General features: G+C 29.1%; 2 protein-coding genes across 2 annotated transcripts; one reads left to right on the top strand and one right to left on the bottom strand.

The window, feature by feature from the left end:
• Positions 8014–8762, top strand: LOC109336152. Its single transcript, XM_019572568.1, has one exon. It carries the CDS (start codon positions 8221–8223, stop codon positions 8674–8676), a length of 456 nt encoding a protein of 151 aa, XP_019428113.1. The 5' UTR covers positions 8014–8220; the 3' UTR covers positions 8677–8762.
• Positions 18113–18454, bottom strand: LOC109335409 (mitochondrial import receptor subunit TOM20-like). Its single transcript, XM_019571544.1, has one exon. The coding sequence runs from the start codon at positions 18452–18454 to the stop codon at positions 18113–18115; it is 342 nt and encodes a 113-aa protein (XP_019427089.1).

Here is an 18582-nt window from a genome sequence, read left to right as displayed (position 1 = left end):
CTTAGACATGATACTGTGAATGATATATTTCTGCTATGCACGAAAGGATTTTAGAATCACTTGTGTGCACCACACTATCCTAGTTTCTATTTTAAAATCTACATATAAATAAATGCCATACATGTAAATAATGGTACAGATAGTGCACTAAATCATATGAATATAGCTACTAGAAGTGGACATAGTATTTTCAAGGTACTTAATTATCTGCATAATCGATAGCAACTGAGACCTTGCTGAGCCTGCTTGGCAATGTCTTAGCACCATTGTCTCTGGCTTTTCTGCTTCCACTGCATTCAGTACTGCCACGGCTACCACTACCACCGTAAACTGCTCTGTATGCTAGCGCTTTTTCAAAGTGACAATTTTCAAAACGTTTAACACTTGATGATAGTTGAATAGAATCCTCCTGCATGGTGAAACTGGCATCTGAAGTCTTAGCATTGCATTTCTCAGTAGCCATTCTTCTCGTCCTGGACCCAGGAAAGGAAATGGGATCTTTGAGGAGTGAAAAGCACTTAGATTTCAGTGCCTTATATAGGATAGAGAAGAAGAAACTATAAACCAATTTATTTGGCACAATAAGCCTTTCTTTGATGAGTTTGCTTTTGCAAAGAAAGAGAGAACTAAATACTTCTTGAGAGCTTTTTATTTGATAGCTTGTAGGGTTCTCTTTTATCTTTGCTTCGATTACAAGAAACCAAATATACTTCCTCATTAGATGTGAACACATGACATATATCCCTGAAAGTTCCAAAGAATATTTTAAGTTTATAGCACACAGTATCAGACAGAGATTATATTATTTTCGTTTGTTTATTATTTTCTTTCACCCTGAATTTTTGTCAATATTAGAGAATGGAGGTAACACTTCAATTCTGCTTGTAGTTGTCAATTTGTTATATTTTTTTATTTGGATGTTAGACAATCGAGAATGTATCTAGGGGAACTAAAACTAAAGTTAAATCCCATTTCTGACAGTAATGTTCTGCATGCAATTTATACATGTTATTCTCTAATAGAAACAATTTGATGAGAAGTTAGAAAGTCTTAGTTACTCTTTTATGTGTTGTTTACAGCATGCTACTTTTATCCAATAGCATTAAATTAAAGAATGGCTTACCACATAGACTTTCTTGTATCCGAAAGCGAATTATGAGATTCAAAGTAAAACAGATAGCTTGATATAGAAACAATGTGATCTGAACTGTATCCCTTATGATTATATATTCCTTTCTTTTGAAGGAAACCAACAAAAATACACCAGAATAAGATCTCAACTATTACAAAGGCCAGTGTACCTCATTTCCTGTTGCATCAACCAAATAGAAATCATCTATCCTAAGAATGTATCTCAAACCCTATCCTGATCTAATACAATTATAACACTTATTAAGATCATTTAAATAGTAAAAAACAAAATTAAAATTATATATTATTTTTTAATATGTGTCACAATTTTATTAGACGGATATAGTTGGAAGCACTCACAACTGATAACTATTAGGCGTCAACCTGTGCAATAAATTTTAATAAAATTCGACGAAGTGAAAATTTTGAATCGTTGCCAACCCTTAACATTCCCATAAAACAATTAATAGGGGCACTTTATCCCGTGGAAGGACCCCGATTTGGCAAAAAGGTTTACGCTGCAGAAAATTCGGAAAGACTAGGAACACGGTAAGACTTTGGCAGGCCCACTTTAAAATGACATGGCCCAATAACACCTACAATGGTAAAACCGCCAAAATCTAATCCCAAATTGAAATTCAAGCTCACTTTTATAGCTAAATGCCTAAATCTATACTACTATATAAATCTAAAACACTTTCTACAAATTAATGAAGTAATTTTTATATTCCTATTTAGTCATGTGCATTATCTTTTAAGAGCATATATTTTGTCTCAAAATTTATATCACTTCATATGTCATAAGTTATCATTGATCAGAAAAATAATTAATAATTAAATTTAACTTAAATAATTTTTTCAACCAATCATAAGTTCATAGTACATGAAATGACACACTGACAGCAGATATACACCCCTATTTTCTTTCTATCTCTAATCAAAAGATACATGTGTAAAAGGACTTAACCTAGTGAGCCAACATTATTGGACAAGCCTATTAATTAGGGTTGTTCAAATCCAGACCGGTCCAAAACAAAAACCGCAAACCGATTCAAAGTAGACCGAAACCGCAAAAACTGAATCTATTTGGATCGTATTGGATTTATTTTTTAGGGACCGATCGATCCGGTCCGGTCTTCGGTTTCACGTCAGGGATCCAGACCGGACCGATATTGTTAAGTGTATCTCCTAATTTTTACTAAAGTATTCGAGATAGGCAGTGGCACTGCAGAGTCCCTAATTCCTCATTCCTAAATCCCCAATTCCTCCATTGTGATGAGGAAAAGTAAGATGTCAGTGGAAATAATTTTTCCTCATTCCTCCATAATCACTAGATAGATGTTGAATGTTCACTGCATAATCCTTAATTTTGTTGTTTACTTTTTGTTGTTGTGTTGCCACTTTTTTTGATTAATTGGATCATGGAATTATTGAAAATGATTGGATCATTAGACTATATTGATGTTTCTAATCTTACTACTAAAAAAATCAAACTTTTCTTTATTATTCTGGTTGTTACCTTGTTGGTGTTGTAGGCTGAAATAGAAGGGATTTATATATTAATATCTAAAAAAAGACCGATCCAAATCGGACCAAAACCGCATATAATATTTGGACCGGATTGGATCGGACATCTTAATATAAATGGACCGGATCGCATACTAATTATGCGTTTGGATCGGATGATTTTTTGCTTAAAACCCGATCCAAATAGACCGCGAACACCCCTACGTATGAATATCCACTTTCAAGAAGCTTAGTCCAGTTTAGGTCCAGGAATTACCATTGTTGTTCTTGATCCTTGACTATTATTAGGGATGGATATAAATTTGGGGTGACAATTGGATGGGTTTGTATGGATTTTGATCCTAATGAATGGATAGAAAACTATCCATCAATTCATATAAATTCATTATATCATATTTTTAAATTATCCAATTCATTTATATTTAATCGATTCTAATCAATTCATTTTATCCATATAACCATTTTAATGGATTGAATGGATGAATATCCAACCTACTTTTTTTTTTAATTTGAACAAAACATTTGTAATAAAGCAATTTGAAATAAAAAAATCTTTTAAAAATTATTATTTAATAAAGCATTTTTAAATTTTAATTTTAATTTTTTTAAAAGTGTTTTTTATAAAAATTACTTTTAAAAAGTGATTTTTTTTTAAAAATGTACTTTTTAAAAATAATTTGTTTAACAAACACTTTTGAAAAGGTGAATTTGTGAAGTTTTTTTTATAATCATTCTTATTGGCAAGAATTTCTAGTGCAACATAATTGGTAGGGGTGTAAAAGTTCGATTCGATTTTTGACGCAATTTAGTGACCGAATCGAACACAAAAATATAGTTTAGTTCTACTCGATTAACTGCAAATTTTATTTAGGAACTGAACCATTCATTAATGGTTTGGTTTTTAACTTATTTAAAGAAAATCCTTTAAGAAATAGTTGAACAAAATTTTCAAAGTATAGAGTCAAGTAAATGAATACTACACACATTAGTAATAAATTATTTAATACTTTTTCCAGTAAAACAATAACAATTTAACATCTCAATGTAATAGAAACTTAAAATTTTAGTCTACAAAATCTTCGACAATGTCCAACAAAATTTAAGAATGACAAACTTGGTAGCAATATTTTAGTCTAACTGTAACACCTAATACTCAACATCATTAGTAATATAAGTTATTTCTTTATTTTCTTTTACTTCCTTAATTTCTTTATTTAATTAATTCCATCTATGAATAATGACAAATTGTATAGTTTTTTAGTTTTCTTTCTATCTTCTCAGAGGATAATAGATATTTAGGTTTGTTTACTAATTTATTTTTTCTATTTAATCTTATTTATAGCTAATATGTATTACTAATCCTAAATTCTTAATCATATTTTATATCATAATTTTAAAGCTTCACCATCCAAATATAAAATAAAATTGTTTTTTAATTTGCAGTTCGGTTCTAACGGTTCCAAATTTTACATAACCGTGAATCGAACCATATTTTATGGTTCAGTTCGGTTTCATCGGTTTAAACCAAAACCACTTACACCTATAATAATTGGGACTTCCATAATTTGTATGCAACAGTCCATCATCCTAAAATATGTCATTTTTTTATTATATTATCACATTAGTTAATAACCAAAATGATATATTTATACTTTGCATTAAGATGTTGAGGTAAAACACTAAGGCCAAAATTGTTTATACTTTTTTTATAATCACTTTTTAAAATCACAATTGCAATTTTCAACTTTTGTAATGTGTGTGAGATTAGAAAGGTGAGAGAGATTTTTTATATTAAAATTGAATTAATTATGAAAAATAATTGTTTTTATTTTTATTTTTTCGATGGATTGGGTATCCATCCAAATGAATATATTCATAGATATTCATTGGATCCATCCATTATTAACATTATCCATTAGTTCTGACGGATGGATTTAATTTAGATAAATTTGGATAAATTTTAGATTATGAATAATTCTATCATCCTTATATAAATGGAGCATAGGTGATGAAGATATCCACTCAGTTAAACATACCAAAGAATTCCTTTATTTCCTGGTTTGTAGCTAAGGGTCGATTTTTTTACCAAAAGAGAGTCTTTCTCACATGAATATTCCAATATATATTTTTGGTACAAGAATGTTCCAAATTTCAAATATTGCTAATAGAGTTGAGATATAAAAGAAGATTTCAAATATGATATATATTGAAGGAGAATACAAAAATTGATCATATTAATTTTACCGTTTTTAATATTATACGATGAATAGTTAAATAATGTAAAAATATAAAACAAGAGTTACCGAAGCAAGAAAAATGTTTTTTGAGTTGACAGTTAAGTGTTTAGAGAAGAATACCGTTAAAATATTGATGCATAGTCTAATAGCTTTGAAGAATGCAGTAGACGCCCATACTACATAAAGAAAATATAATGTTCCTTTTGTATTTATAAAACATTAAATATATTTTATAATATTTATTCTATGACATTAAAAGATGAAATAATGTTTTTGTTAAAGAATATAACAAAACTTTATTAATTACATGTATTTCCCCGACCATATAGCTATCATCTATGCCTCAACCCCATTAATAACCATTAATCTCCTGTAGCACACGTACCTACCTAATTTATCCACAACATAGTGAACAGAGCTGGTATTAATTAGTTGAATTGATGTTAAGCTGCCTGGAAAGAAATTTCTAACAATTTATTCGGTCACAAATATAATTCTATGATTGTGTTATGATTATTATGTAATTAGCCAAAATATAAAATAATCTTCAGTAATTAATTTGGTGGTTAATAGCATATGTGTCATGAGATAATATAAGTATATATAAGTGTAGATACCTTCAGGCAATTTCTGATTTGATAATATAAGTGTATATAAGGAGAATAAATGTGAATTAGGATAGTGTTATCCATGGGGATAAAATAGTATCCTAGTTATCCACATCAAGATATAAGACAAGCTCTCCTCTTCAAGAATCACTTCTTGAAAGATAAGAAACTCTCACCATAAGGCACACTCTCAAGAAAATGCATTCTTATTCCCCTCTAGAGAAGCATAAGGAAAACCATTCGGGCTCTAACATCTGCAAGATCGTCGTACCCTCATATCTTCGAGATTCCGGAAATGGCTCAACAAGGTATGTTCTTCATCTTCCCCATGAACTCATTTGGAGTTTCTTCGGTCTGGACCATGGTTGTTCTATTTAGGTTTATGTATGGACATAAACATTAGATTGTGGGAATAAAACAATGGTCATAAGGATTTCCTCCGCATTCAATCTAAGGATTATAGATGGAGAAATTCTCCATCATAAGCATCAACATATCAATGGAAAAAAGATGAAACAGTAATGCAATTAGATAATAGGAACATGGGAAAAAAATCCAAATATATAAAGTTTATGTTATCTTTGTTAGCCAGCTAATTACTCCCTTCCACCACTACCAACCAAAAGTGATGAAGGGTGCAACATTTTCTTCTCGCATTCATCATTTCAGGCTACAATAATCTCTAAATTATTAATCCTTCAAAAGTCAACATTTTACACCTACCCTACCTCGTGCTGGTGGTCCATTCTAGAGTCACGGGGTTCTTTCTTTTTTCTTCCGTGACAAGAGAAAAGCATGCTTTCTTTTTAGTTATTGGTCCTTAAAGAGCGTGAAACGAAGCATGATCCAGGAGTTTGTGAAGATTAAGTATATTTAACGAAAATGATATATTTTTATATTAATTATCCTATGTATAATAATAAATGTAAGTAACATGAATAATATATATGTTACTTTCTTCTAGTATAATAACATTTAATAAGATGATGCCTCATTAGTTTCTACCTTGGCCCACAAATTTATCAACCATTTCTTTTCTATGCACAAATGTTCATTCTATGTACTCATAAGGAGATAAGACAATTTTGTTGACATAAGAACATTATAAATATAGTACGGTTAGTTTTTTAAACAAATTTTTTTGTAAGTAACACTAACATGAATCGGAATAAATATTATTCCTTCAACCAAGTGACCAACCAATAATTATTCACGCTTTCTACTTCATACTTAGATAATAGATACGGCTTCTATCTCCTGTTATTTATCTTTTCAGACAATCATACAAACTAGCATAACAAATTAATGTAACAAAACACATAAAACTCTTTACTGTTTTTTATTTTTTATTTTATTTCATCAGTAACTATTATTATCTTTTTGCTCTATGAATATTATTATGAATATCATTAACTTTGTCTCACTAACTTTCCCTTTTTATTAAATTAACGTTGATGATAAATACATATTTGAAGAGTAATTATTATTTTCTTCAACTTCTAAATGAAAAGTAACAAGAAGAGAATATCCTCTTGAAGAAACCGATGATAGAGTATGGGTGAAGTTTATCATAATACTGGTGTAATTATTCATTTATTTTTTTAGGAATTATATCTCATATATTAGTTTAATAATTAAAAATATTGTTAAATTATGTTTACTAATTTATTAAAGAAATATTCTTTTGTTTTGATATTATTTCTATTTGGATGATTAAATGAACTTAAATTAATATTATGTGAAATTGAACTATTTTAAAAAGAGTAGGGATGCACTTATACCTAGAGTAAGTTTTTCATCTTAATTATAAATTCTTGAGAAATTTAATGGTTTAGATCTATTCCTTAATTCAAACAATTTGATTTCCATATAATTGATAACTAGGATAGGAAATATGTTTAAAAAACTTACTCTTAGAGTAAGTGAATCCCTCTTTTAAAAATTACATTCCATAAAGGAAAGAGTATGATGGGAGCACTTTATGATCATGTCCCTAAATTAAAAATATTGTAGCAAACTAAGAAATATATTATATTCATCATTAATCTACTGTTAAGAAATAAGTATGGAGCAAGGAACCAACATTAACATTAGATTATGGAAAAATCAACATTTCATCTAAAAAAGAATTCTCCTAAAATCAAGTTTATAAGAAAATTAGGCATCCTCTTACCCACCTTTCTAAAAACATAAAATTTTAGATCTTTACATTAGTATTTTATGATAGTTTAGGCATGTATTAACAAAAATAAGGATGTGGTCCTCATACTCTACCATTTACCTCCATAAAGTTTTGTAATTTTGTAATGACATAATAATAAATATAACACATTAAAAAACTTAATATATAATATATATGGTTCGAGTAAACACATATGCAATATTCGACTCTCCTCTACTAAATTAAGAAGAAAAAGATAATATTTTTATTTTTTTAATTGAAAAATAATGCAAAATCATAGTCCTTGGAAAAAAATTGTTACATGCCACATGATCTCATATGGTTATTATTAAATTAAAGGCATGTTACAAATACATGCATGAATTGGTTGTCTTCCATACTTCCTCTGCAATGTACCTGCTTTAATTATATCCCCTCTTCACTTTCTCACCAACCTTCCTCAATCCCCATCCCCACCACCACCCCCATGTTCTTTTCATTTTCCATTTTCAGCCAAAAAGAATAAAACCACTAACAACTAGGAACCACTAAAGCCATGGAAGGCGTCACAGTTAGCGTGTGCAAGGGTTTGAAACAGTACTGGGTGAGAAGAAGATACCAAAGGCTAAATGGGTCTGGTCGTAGAACCAACGTAGTAGAGCTGAGTTCAAGCCGTACCCGGAAGGGTCGATTATGGAGGTGGAAGATCAAAATCACAACCAAGATCAGAATCAACAAAATCCCTTCACCGAAGAAGTTTCTGGCGTGGTTTAGGGACGCGTATGTGAGGATGATGCTGGGTTTGGCGAACACGCGCGTCATGAGCATGAGCTCCCCTGCGTCCGGGTTAGGCGGTGGGGCCCTTTGGGGTGGTGGTTATGGGTTCGTGAGGGGCCCACCACCGAAGGAGTATGATGAAAAGTTGATAATTGAGATCTATAAATCACTCATCATGCGGCAGGAACAGTTGGTGGCTCGCGACGCTGCAAGAATTGCATCAGAAATATCTTGACGGCGGTGAATGTGGCATAAAACGGTGGCGTATGGTGTTGTAGTGTAATGTACGGGGTTAGTGTGTCTCATATTTTCGTTATGGATCCCAGTCATGTTATGTGCCATGCATATTTGGTGCTGTAATTTCAGTTTATTGCTAGTCTCCATAAATTTCTCATCACCTTCTTTTAGTTCTCTTATTATTTACATTTTAGTTATTAATTGATAGTGTTATGTTAATGGCTATCCGTTTTAGTTATTTGTTGTCTTTAATAGAAAACATCGATTTTTATTGGAGGATCTTTTGAATATTTTTAAGGAAATTGAGACGTGTTAATTTCTTTAATATGTCAATACTTATATATTTTTTACAAAACAATTATTTAATTATTAGAGTTTAAAATCTATATACTTGATACTGTAAAGTTTTTTACATGGTCAGCGCATCATTTATCATTGATTTATAATACTTTGTTTGAAAGTTAATAATAGCTAATATATGAATTGTGTTTTTGAAAATTGTATTTCTCTTTATTTTTTGAAACATTTGTCTCTCCATTAATGAAGGATAAAAGATCAGTCGTCCCAAATGGAGTCTTACTTCATGTCACAAGCCAAGTAAAATGCTTCATTTTATTATTTTTTGCTTTTAAAAGTTTTCTTTTATCTATATGGCAATATATGATTGGATTGAGATAGTAAATGAGACATTATTTAGAATGGTGATCCAAATCCTATTAATGGAGAGGATCTTAACTCTAATAAGATTGTATACTTTGCCCTCTTAAAACTTTACTACATTGACCAACAAAGTCTTGATTAGTAATGTAAGTATCTTTTATATCCTAATTCCTAAATAGATTATAAATTCAATTCTTATGGGCAACACTTATTAAAAGATACAATCATACATTCCAAAATATATTAATATCTTATTCATAGGGTGATAAGATATACTTGGTTATACAAAAAAATAAAAACTCTACTATATCATCGAGTAGTAAGCCACCTTCTTAATGTGATTACTAATATTTGTACTTAGTTCACAACCTTCTTTGAGTTACAACAATAATATGCTACCCCTCCCATTTAAGTTATTTCAGGTATATAGAAGATTGTCAACCGATGTCCAAGTCTTGTAAAAATTTTCCATAACATTACGTAAGTAAGGTTGAACCTAGCACCAATTAACCATTGTTTTCTTAGCCTAGGTGAAATATTGTTGGGAATGCTTAAAATATGTTATTGTATTAGTCTCATATTGTTGAGTATTGGAATAGAGTAAAGTAACCAATGTTATATATTGGACTCATGTCCCTTGTTATAATGTGCACCAGATATAAACATCAAATAGAAACACTCTATGGGCAGATGGACCCATTGGTGTGCTAGGGTTTCTTATCCTTATTCTCTAATCATATCTTGATAGCCGCTCAACGCTCCCAGGGACATAGGCAAAATTGGTTGAACCTCGTTAACAAATTCTCTTGTTTCTTCTCTTATATTTATTCTATGTAATTTATTTGATCGCTTGTGGCCAACGTTGCGTAACGATCATTTCCGCTGTACCAACAATTGGTATTAGAGATAATTGATAGATGACTCTTAACTCATACGTCAAATAATGGCCAAAGAGGGTGAATGCGTGATGGCTAGACAAGGTGCGTCAAAGGTAATGACAAAGATAGAGTAGATGAGTTGAAGAATAAGGAAACATGACAGAACTGTAGTGTGGGCGATGTATGTGTTGGTCCAGAATCCATAAGTTAATGTATTGGATTAGGATCGAGGTGGAGATAGAAACAGAGGTGTTGAGTTAGATGCTAACAATATCTATCTAGATGTTGAGAGAATGTTCTCATTGAAGATGAAAAAGAGAATATCATAATGGCGTGTGTGACGTTATAGTGAAAGATATTAATTATTAGGAGATCCACAAAAGCACAAGGGCGCTGGCTGACTTTGATGTAGGATGTGACATGGACATTGGCTTTGATGCAAGTTGTAACACGAGCATTGGTAGAGATGTAGAAGTGTGACATGGGCATTGGCTTGGATGCAATGATGTGACACAAATGACGCAAAGTGTCTGTTGCGGGTATACACCTTATGGTGGAGTTTAATAGCTCTTTTGAACTAGGATTGTCGGAGTAGACAATGGTGGTAGCGGTTGAAGCTTTCCAAGGAAGCTCCAATGTTCCTAGCAATAGGTGGCTAGGCGGCGTGTTCCATTTGATGGCGGTACGGGAAGCTGCACTACAAGTTTGGAGAGCTCAGTTTTTTATAACATCGTCAAGGATACTCAGAAGGTCTATGCTGTAGGGGAGTAGTTAAAGAGAATTAGACATTGAACAAGATGGAATCATATATTCGCTAAAGTGAAGATTTTTGTGTAGATTTCGTAAGAAGCAATATATTCTTCTATTTCAATCAAGATGGAGATTGTTGGGAATGCTTGAAATATGTTATTGTATTAGTCTCTAGTCTCACATTGTCCAGTAATAGAATAACTAATGTTATATATTGGACTTCAGTCCCTTGCTATAATGTGCATCAGATATAAGCACCAAATAGAAACACCAATGGGTGTGCTAGGGTTTGTAATCCTTATTCTCTAATGATCTCTTGGTAGCCGCTGAGCACTCCCGGAGACGTAGACACAATTGGCTGAACCCGTTAACAAATTCTCTTGTTTCTTATCTTCTATTTATTCTATGTCTTTATGTGATTGTTTATGGCCAACGCTGCGCAACGGTCGCTTCCGCCATTTTGATAAATTAGCCCCCTTTTGCAAATTATAATTTGATAATTCCTAATTATAAATTTCTCATTTTGTCTCCTTTCATAAATCAGTATCACGTATATAGCATAAATGAAAAATGTCTGGTATACCAAGTACATTACCCACCATTTCTGTACTGTTGTTAAATCAAAATGCAAATGTGGAAGAAATAATGAAGTATGGGATAAAATCAATTGTAATGAAATAAAAAAAACTGCAAATAAGTAAGGTAATATAACTAAATTGTGTTTCAGGCAATGGTTAGCAAACCATATCGATATGAAACTAGGATTTCTAGAAGAAGAAAACGAATAATGAATAATTTAAATTCAACACGTGAAAAGGATGGTGGATTTCATGGAGTGTCAAGGCCCAAGGTCAATAAGAGGTTCTGTGCTCTTAGGCCCATACCTTTTGACTTTGTCATTTCTCCACACTTCATTGCTTAAAGGACAAGAATTTGTAGCCCTGAGGTAGAATGGAAAGTTTAATTTGATATTCTCAATTCATTTCAATAGCAAACTAGGAGTACACCCGTTCCTTTTGCACGAGGCATTTGGTATTGGTTTTAAAAATATATTTAATATTATAGTTAAGTAAAAGACCTAAGTTGTTAGTTAAATAGAGACATATATTAGTTTAATAATACAATATAAATATTGAAGTTGTATTTTGTATGAGTTAAAACAACAAATAGTCATATAAGTCAAAATAATTATAAATATAAAAGCAAAAAATAGATGTGAACGAACAATTTAAAGTGATAAATTTTAATGACATAACTAACATTGTTCATGTTGAATCGGAATAAATTATACTTCAGTTCAAAATCTTTGTTTCTACAAAATTGTTTGTAATTCATTATTAGGAATGGCAAAAAAACCCGTACCCGTGGGTAAAACCCGTGCGGGCACGGGTACGAGTCACAAACGGGTACCCGCAGGTATTATAAACGAGTTTTTAAAAATACATGTAGTACATACGGACGGGTATAGGTATTATGGTACTCGTACCCGCAGGTACCCGTTATTTATATGATTAATATATTATATTTAATTAAAATAAAAAATATATTATTCTAACATTTATTACACTATGTACATTTTTTCTTTTTACTTTGTATATTTTATTGAGTTTGGTGGGGAAACACCCTACAAATATTATTACATGTGCAGAAACACACATGTTTTACAAAAAAAATATACTTTTGTTAAAGAAATGAGAACAAAAATCACAAACACCAATAAATTTAGCATTTTTGCCAAATATTCAATCAAAATGTACAAAAATAATTAAGTTTCATCTTATTTGAAACACAATAGAAGTAAAAATTTATTTATAATAGAGGAAACCTGCGGGTACCTAGAAATACCCGTGAATACCCGCACACGGTTACCCGTACGGGTACGGATACGGGCGGGTATGAGTATTACTCTTCTATTTTGAAATGGGTAGCGGATAGCTATTACCCGTGCCTGCCTGTGCCCGTTGTCATCCATATTCATTACATGCGAGGACTTTGGATAATAAAGAGAATACCGTGAAAGTTTCCAGCAACTAAAAATGTGAAAACCAACAAAATTCAAGGAACATAAATGAATGCACAAACTAAGTTTACAATATACATAACAACAAAATCTATAAAATCTACCATGGGTTTATAAATCTTGATGACAAATTAGTTATTGTATTTTGGATTCTAGACTCTACTACACCTTCATTACATTTCAAGATGTACATCTATGTGATTTTTTATATGAGTCGATTAACTTTGTAGAGGGAAGTGCGGAGAATTTGGAAAAGTACTTGAAGGAAGTTACTTTTTGCTAAAAAAATTATTTTTTAATCTATCATTATGCATTAAAATATTTTTGAAAATAATTAAAAGAAGTTATTATGTCTGAAAAATCTTATATGATCTTAAAACTATTAAAATAGCGCTTTCAAACACCAATATCTTAAGCATATGTCTCATACTTGTTTTCTTTCTTCACGAGTTCCATTTTAGTTCCAAATATTATTGAATAACTTTACAGGTGATGTATTATCCTTAATATGATAATCATTTAATGTAGTCTAGATAGTTACAATTGTCTAATATCAAAGTAGTTGATAAGCTTTAGACATAACATGATATAGTTAGTAGTATCCTATTTATTAAAAAAATCATTAATAAATTTATAATTTAATTATTATTTGATTATAAAATAAGATTAGTATAAAAATACATATCATTATTATTTTACTCTAAAATAACTATAAACAATATGTTATGATTCCTACTGTTACTATTTTAATATTGCTATAATAACATTATATTGTAATATTATAGTCAAACACTAAACTGTAAATAAAATATATTTATAACGAACATTACTTAAAATTAAGGAATCATAAATAATTCAAACAAAATATAAATAAAATATGTGTTATAATGCATATAACTTTTTATATCTTATGATTGTTTTTAATAGAATACAGATAGGAGAATCAATTATATTATCATAATTAAATCAAATCAAAGATATTATTTTTCAGTAATTTTAATACAAATACAAATATTATTATCTTCATTTTAGATTGAGGTTGATTATTTTTTTTATAATATGGATTTGATGTTTTAATATTCTAAATTCCTATAATCATATATAATGATTAAAATTAATTTTAATATCAATAATTTTAGCCAATATTATGCCTTATTTTTTACACATTGCATATCCATGATATTTTTAAATAGTTATTCTCATATTTTTAAAATTTTATAATTTCATCCTTATACATTATAGGAAACCCGTGTAATAGATTTTTCAACGATTTCTAAAAATAAAATTGTCAAAATTAATTCAACTAAAAAATAAGATTGAATTTGAAAATTCCAACAATGTAGGAAATAAAGATATAAGTATAGATATTGATTAAGGAAAAACAAATTTATAATTTTGTACAATTATTGTCCTATAATGGTCAATGATATATTATGATTCATCCCCTATATACAAGTCATAATTGTACAGATTGTTTGTCAACTAATCGTATACATTTATTTATTTGATGAGTATAAAATTAATTATTATATTTAAAAATTTAATTTAATTGTTAATTGTCAATAATTCTATTTTTTTTATTTGAACCAAAAAAATTTACAACATAAAAATAGAATTATTTAAATGTTTCTTTAGTAAATACAATTGTAACTAAGTATTAAGTTTTCAATGTTAAAGTAATTGTGTAATATGCTATGTATTAAATCACATAAATTATGGAATTAATTTGTTATATCGCCATCTTAATATATTTTACCGTTTAACTTGATTGATTAATTGTGCATAATGTCATTTTTGTAACAGCTCCAAAAAATTGAATTTTTCTATTTCTTTATGCCATTAAAAATAGAATTATTTAATTATTTATTCATAAATATAATTATAGTTGTGCATTAAGTTTCCAATTTTAAAGTAACTGTGTAACATGCTCAATTAATTAATATTCAATGAATCGAGAAAAATTATAGCCTAATAGATATTAATCGATTAATATTCCATAAATTTATTAATTATAATTTGAAAAATTTATATTCCATTTTTGGAACTCATCCATAAATTCAAACAAAATATAATATAAATTAAATTAAATATTAACATTCCATAAATTTATTATTTTTAATTCTGCAAATTTATATTCATAATGAACATTGCTTGAAATTAGGAAATCATAAATAATTTATTCAAAATATAAATCAATTGATTATCACAACAAATCAAATTACTTTAATATTTAACGAAATAAAAGGCATTCAAAGGTAATTATGCCTAATAATTTCATATTCTAAAGTGTAATTACCAATTGATTATTTACCAATTAATATTCTGCAAATTTATTAGTTATAATTCTACAAATTTATATTCTATTTTTGTAACTCATCCATAAATTCATACAAAATAGAATAAATGGAATTAGATATAAATATATTCCACGAATTTATTATATACAATTCTGCAAATTTATATCCATAATTAGGATTGCTTAAAATTAGGGAATCATAAATAAATTAATCAAAAGAATTGATTATCACAATCAAATCAAATTACTTTAATGTTTAGATAGAATATACATGTTCAACAATTAAACATGACAAATTATTTATGATGATGACAGGAAAAAAGATTAAAGATTTATTCTTACCAATATAAGGTTGACACATTTAGATATTAAAAAAAATTAACTTTGAATGAAAAAGGACAAACACATAATAAAATTAAAGAAACTATTATTACTTAGATAGTGAATATAACCTCTAATCATTGTATTCTAGTATGTGAGGTTTCTCTTCTGCAAATGGCGAAATAAAGAACATCACCAATTCGTATTTTCTGCTTTAGAAAAATATCCACATAGGGAAAAATATTTTAACAAATGTCATGTGAGGAAAATTAATTTTTTTTAGAAGGCAAAAAGATATTATCTAGTAATACATTATTGGTGTAAGTGAGTGAAAAGTTGAAGAAGTTTAAATTTTTTAACTTGTGGGGATAAAGAATATTGTATGAGTAAAATAATGTACATATATAAACTGATATAATAAACCAATTATATATACCAACAAAGAAAAAAATGAGAAGGACATAAAATTATACCTTTGAGTTGGTTTGACAGTTGAAGATCATAAATTTGTTTAACAAAAACTAGAAAAAATGAGAATTAGTTATGAGAAACGTAGTTAAGACAAATATATTCTTACAACCATTACATATACTACTAAGTAGTAAGTACCAATATGTTGATATTTACCAATAGAATGCACAAATTTAGTTATGAGAATGATGAAGTAAAGATGAAATAAAAAAGTAAAATCACACGTGAGTTGGTGAAGATGATAGATTTGTGGAACAAAAATTGGAAAAAAAATAGTTATGAGAATGATGAAGTAAAAATGTAAAGACCATAATATCATATTTCTGAGTCGCTTTAACATTTGAAAAGGAAGAAGTATAAAATAAAAAATGATACCTTTGAGTTGATTTAGATTGAGGAAGAAGATTTAATGAACAAAATTTGGAGAAAAAAAAAAGAGAAATAATATGTAATTTGAGTAGAGAAAATGTGAAGAAGAAGACTATTTTTCAGAATTTGAAAGTCATTTGTCAAATATATCCAAAGGAAGAGTGTCTACTTTAGGAATTTCAACAATCCATCAATTTTACAAAAAACCCTTTACTTTGTACACTTATCACAAATGAATAGTGTCTAATTTTGTGATTACAACAATCATTCAAATTGACAAAAATAACATTTGTTTTGTACATTTGTCACAAATGTAGAGTGTCCACTTTAGTACTTTCAATAGCCCCTTCTTTTCTTTTATATATATATATATAGTAAAAGATAGTAGATAAGTTTTAAATATTAACATGAACTCGTCGTTTAAAAATAGTTTAAATAAAATTTAATTTAGAATGGCAATATTAGTTAGTATATTCTTCCCTAATTTAGAATTACAATTAAATAAGATATGTTTATTGCCAATAATAAAACATAATGGTCATTGCCAATAATAAAACATAATGCTCAATACTCTAATTATATGATTATATGATACTTTTAATATATATATATATATATTCCGGGAGATACGATGGTTAGACTATTAGGATTTTTTATAAATAATTTGAGTAATGGGTAATGTACAATCGTATAAATAATTTTTACATTAAAACTAATCATACTTTAATTTTGTAATCATGTCCTTATAATGAAAATTTTCTTTCATTGTCAAATACTCAAAGGTTTGGTGGAAGAATGCTTACAATTATATATATATATATATGAATAGTTGAAGAATGCTAAAAATTATATATGCAAGTCTTCAAACTGGCAATGATTCAAATTAAAACCTCACATCAGACATCAAATAGTCAGAGGTCATGATATCAATAAAATTATTAACCTCCATTTGGTATTTAATATTAGTAAAGACTAAAGAGTCAACTAAACTTACAATTTAATTTTTTTTTCCTATAAAAAAAGTTAGTTTGATTGGATGGTAGTTGTCTTGTTAGAAATCTATGGCCAAGCAAACATTAAATTTATAGATAATCCACCAATTTGAAGTCTGTCATAGACCTAAAGAATATCTAGTACTAAACATCTTGCATGCTCTTCAAAACTCAGTTTGTTAATTAGTTAAATGCTTTTAATAACATAGCCTAATTGTGAACATACACAAGTATGTATTTTCTAAGTCAACTAAATTAAGAGAAGTATATAATCAATAGATAAAGTTTTTATTTCATTAAATGTCCTATGAATATACAACGGCTATGGTATAATATTAATCATTGTTAAAATAGTTGAGCTTTTTGTTAGTTTGTTAGTTAATTTGTTTAAGGTAGTTAGTATTTTCTTCTTTTTATATAGATAGTTCAATGTAACTTTGCAAAATTCAATTTCAATAACATTTCTCATTCCTTCTTTTTTATCAAGAAGATCTCTCTTATTCATGGCTCCTACCATTTTAACATGGTATTAGAGCGATAATTATCGCATTCATGGCTTCCGCGCCTCTACTTCGTCCATTTCATCCTCTTCTTTCTCCATCTTGCTTCCATCTTGTGCATCTGTTTTTGGGTCTTGGCAGTGTAAAATCAACCAAGACAATCATTCTTGGAGAGTTTTAAAACCGTTGCCAAAGAAGAATCTTTGTTCCTAAAAAAGAAGATGAAGGTCCAACAGCCTGCAACTGTTGACCAAACCCTTGCTTATGGATTTCTACACGTAGCTCAGGAGCCTTGACAACCACTTCCAACGATTTCTGGTAAAGTTCATTTGTAGGGTCCTCATCAACAGCTTGTTGGAAGTACTCAGCTGCCTTATCAAAATAAAATTTGGCCTCATCCTGATCTGGAATTAAAAATGTTTTGTGAAGTGAGGGCATTTCCCAAGCACCAAAGAGTATCATGCTTCTGGGATTAATAACTAGTGTCTCCTCGAGCTTGAAAACAACATCTTGAATCATCTTCTTGGACTCAGAAAGACCAGTTTTTTTTAAATCATGTTCTTACATCTCAACAAAATTAAAAATTGCATCATTTATTTTATCAAACAATTTGTCCATTGGCTTCATGTTCTTGTTATCCAAGAAAT

This window comes from Lupinus angustifolius, chromosome LG20 (genome assembly GCF_001865875.1).
Source record: "Lupinus angustifolius cultivar Tanjil chromosome LG20, LupAngTanjil_v1.0, whole genome shotgun sequence".
NCBI lineage: Eukaryota > Viridiplantae > Streptophyta > Magnoliopsida > Fabales > Fabaceae > Lupinus > Lupinus angustifolius.
The sequence above is the reverse complement of the archived record's forward strand: the minus strand, read 5'-3'. Positions and strand labels throughout refer to the sequence as shown.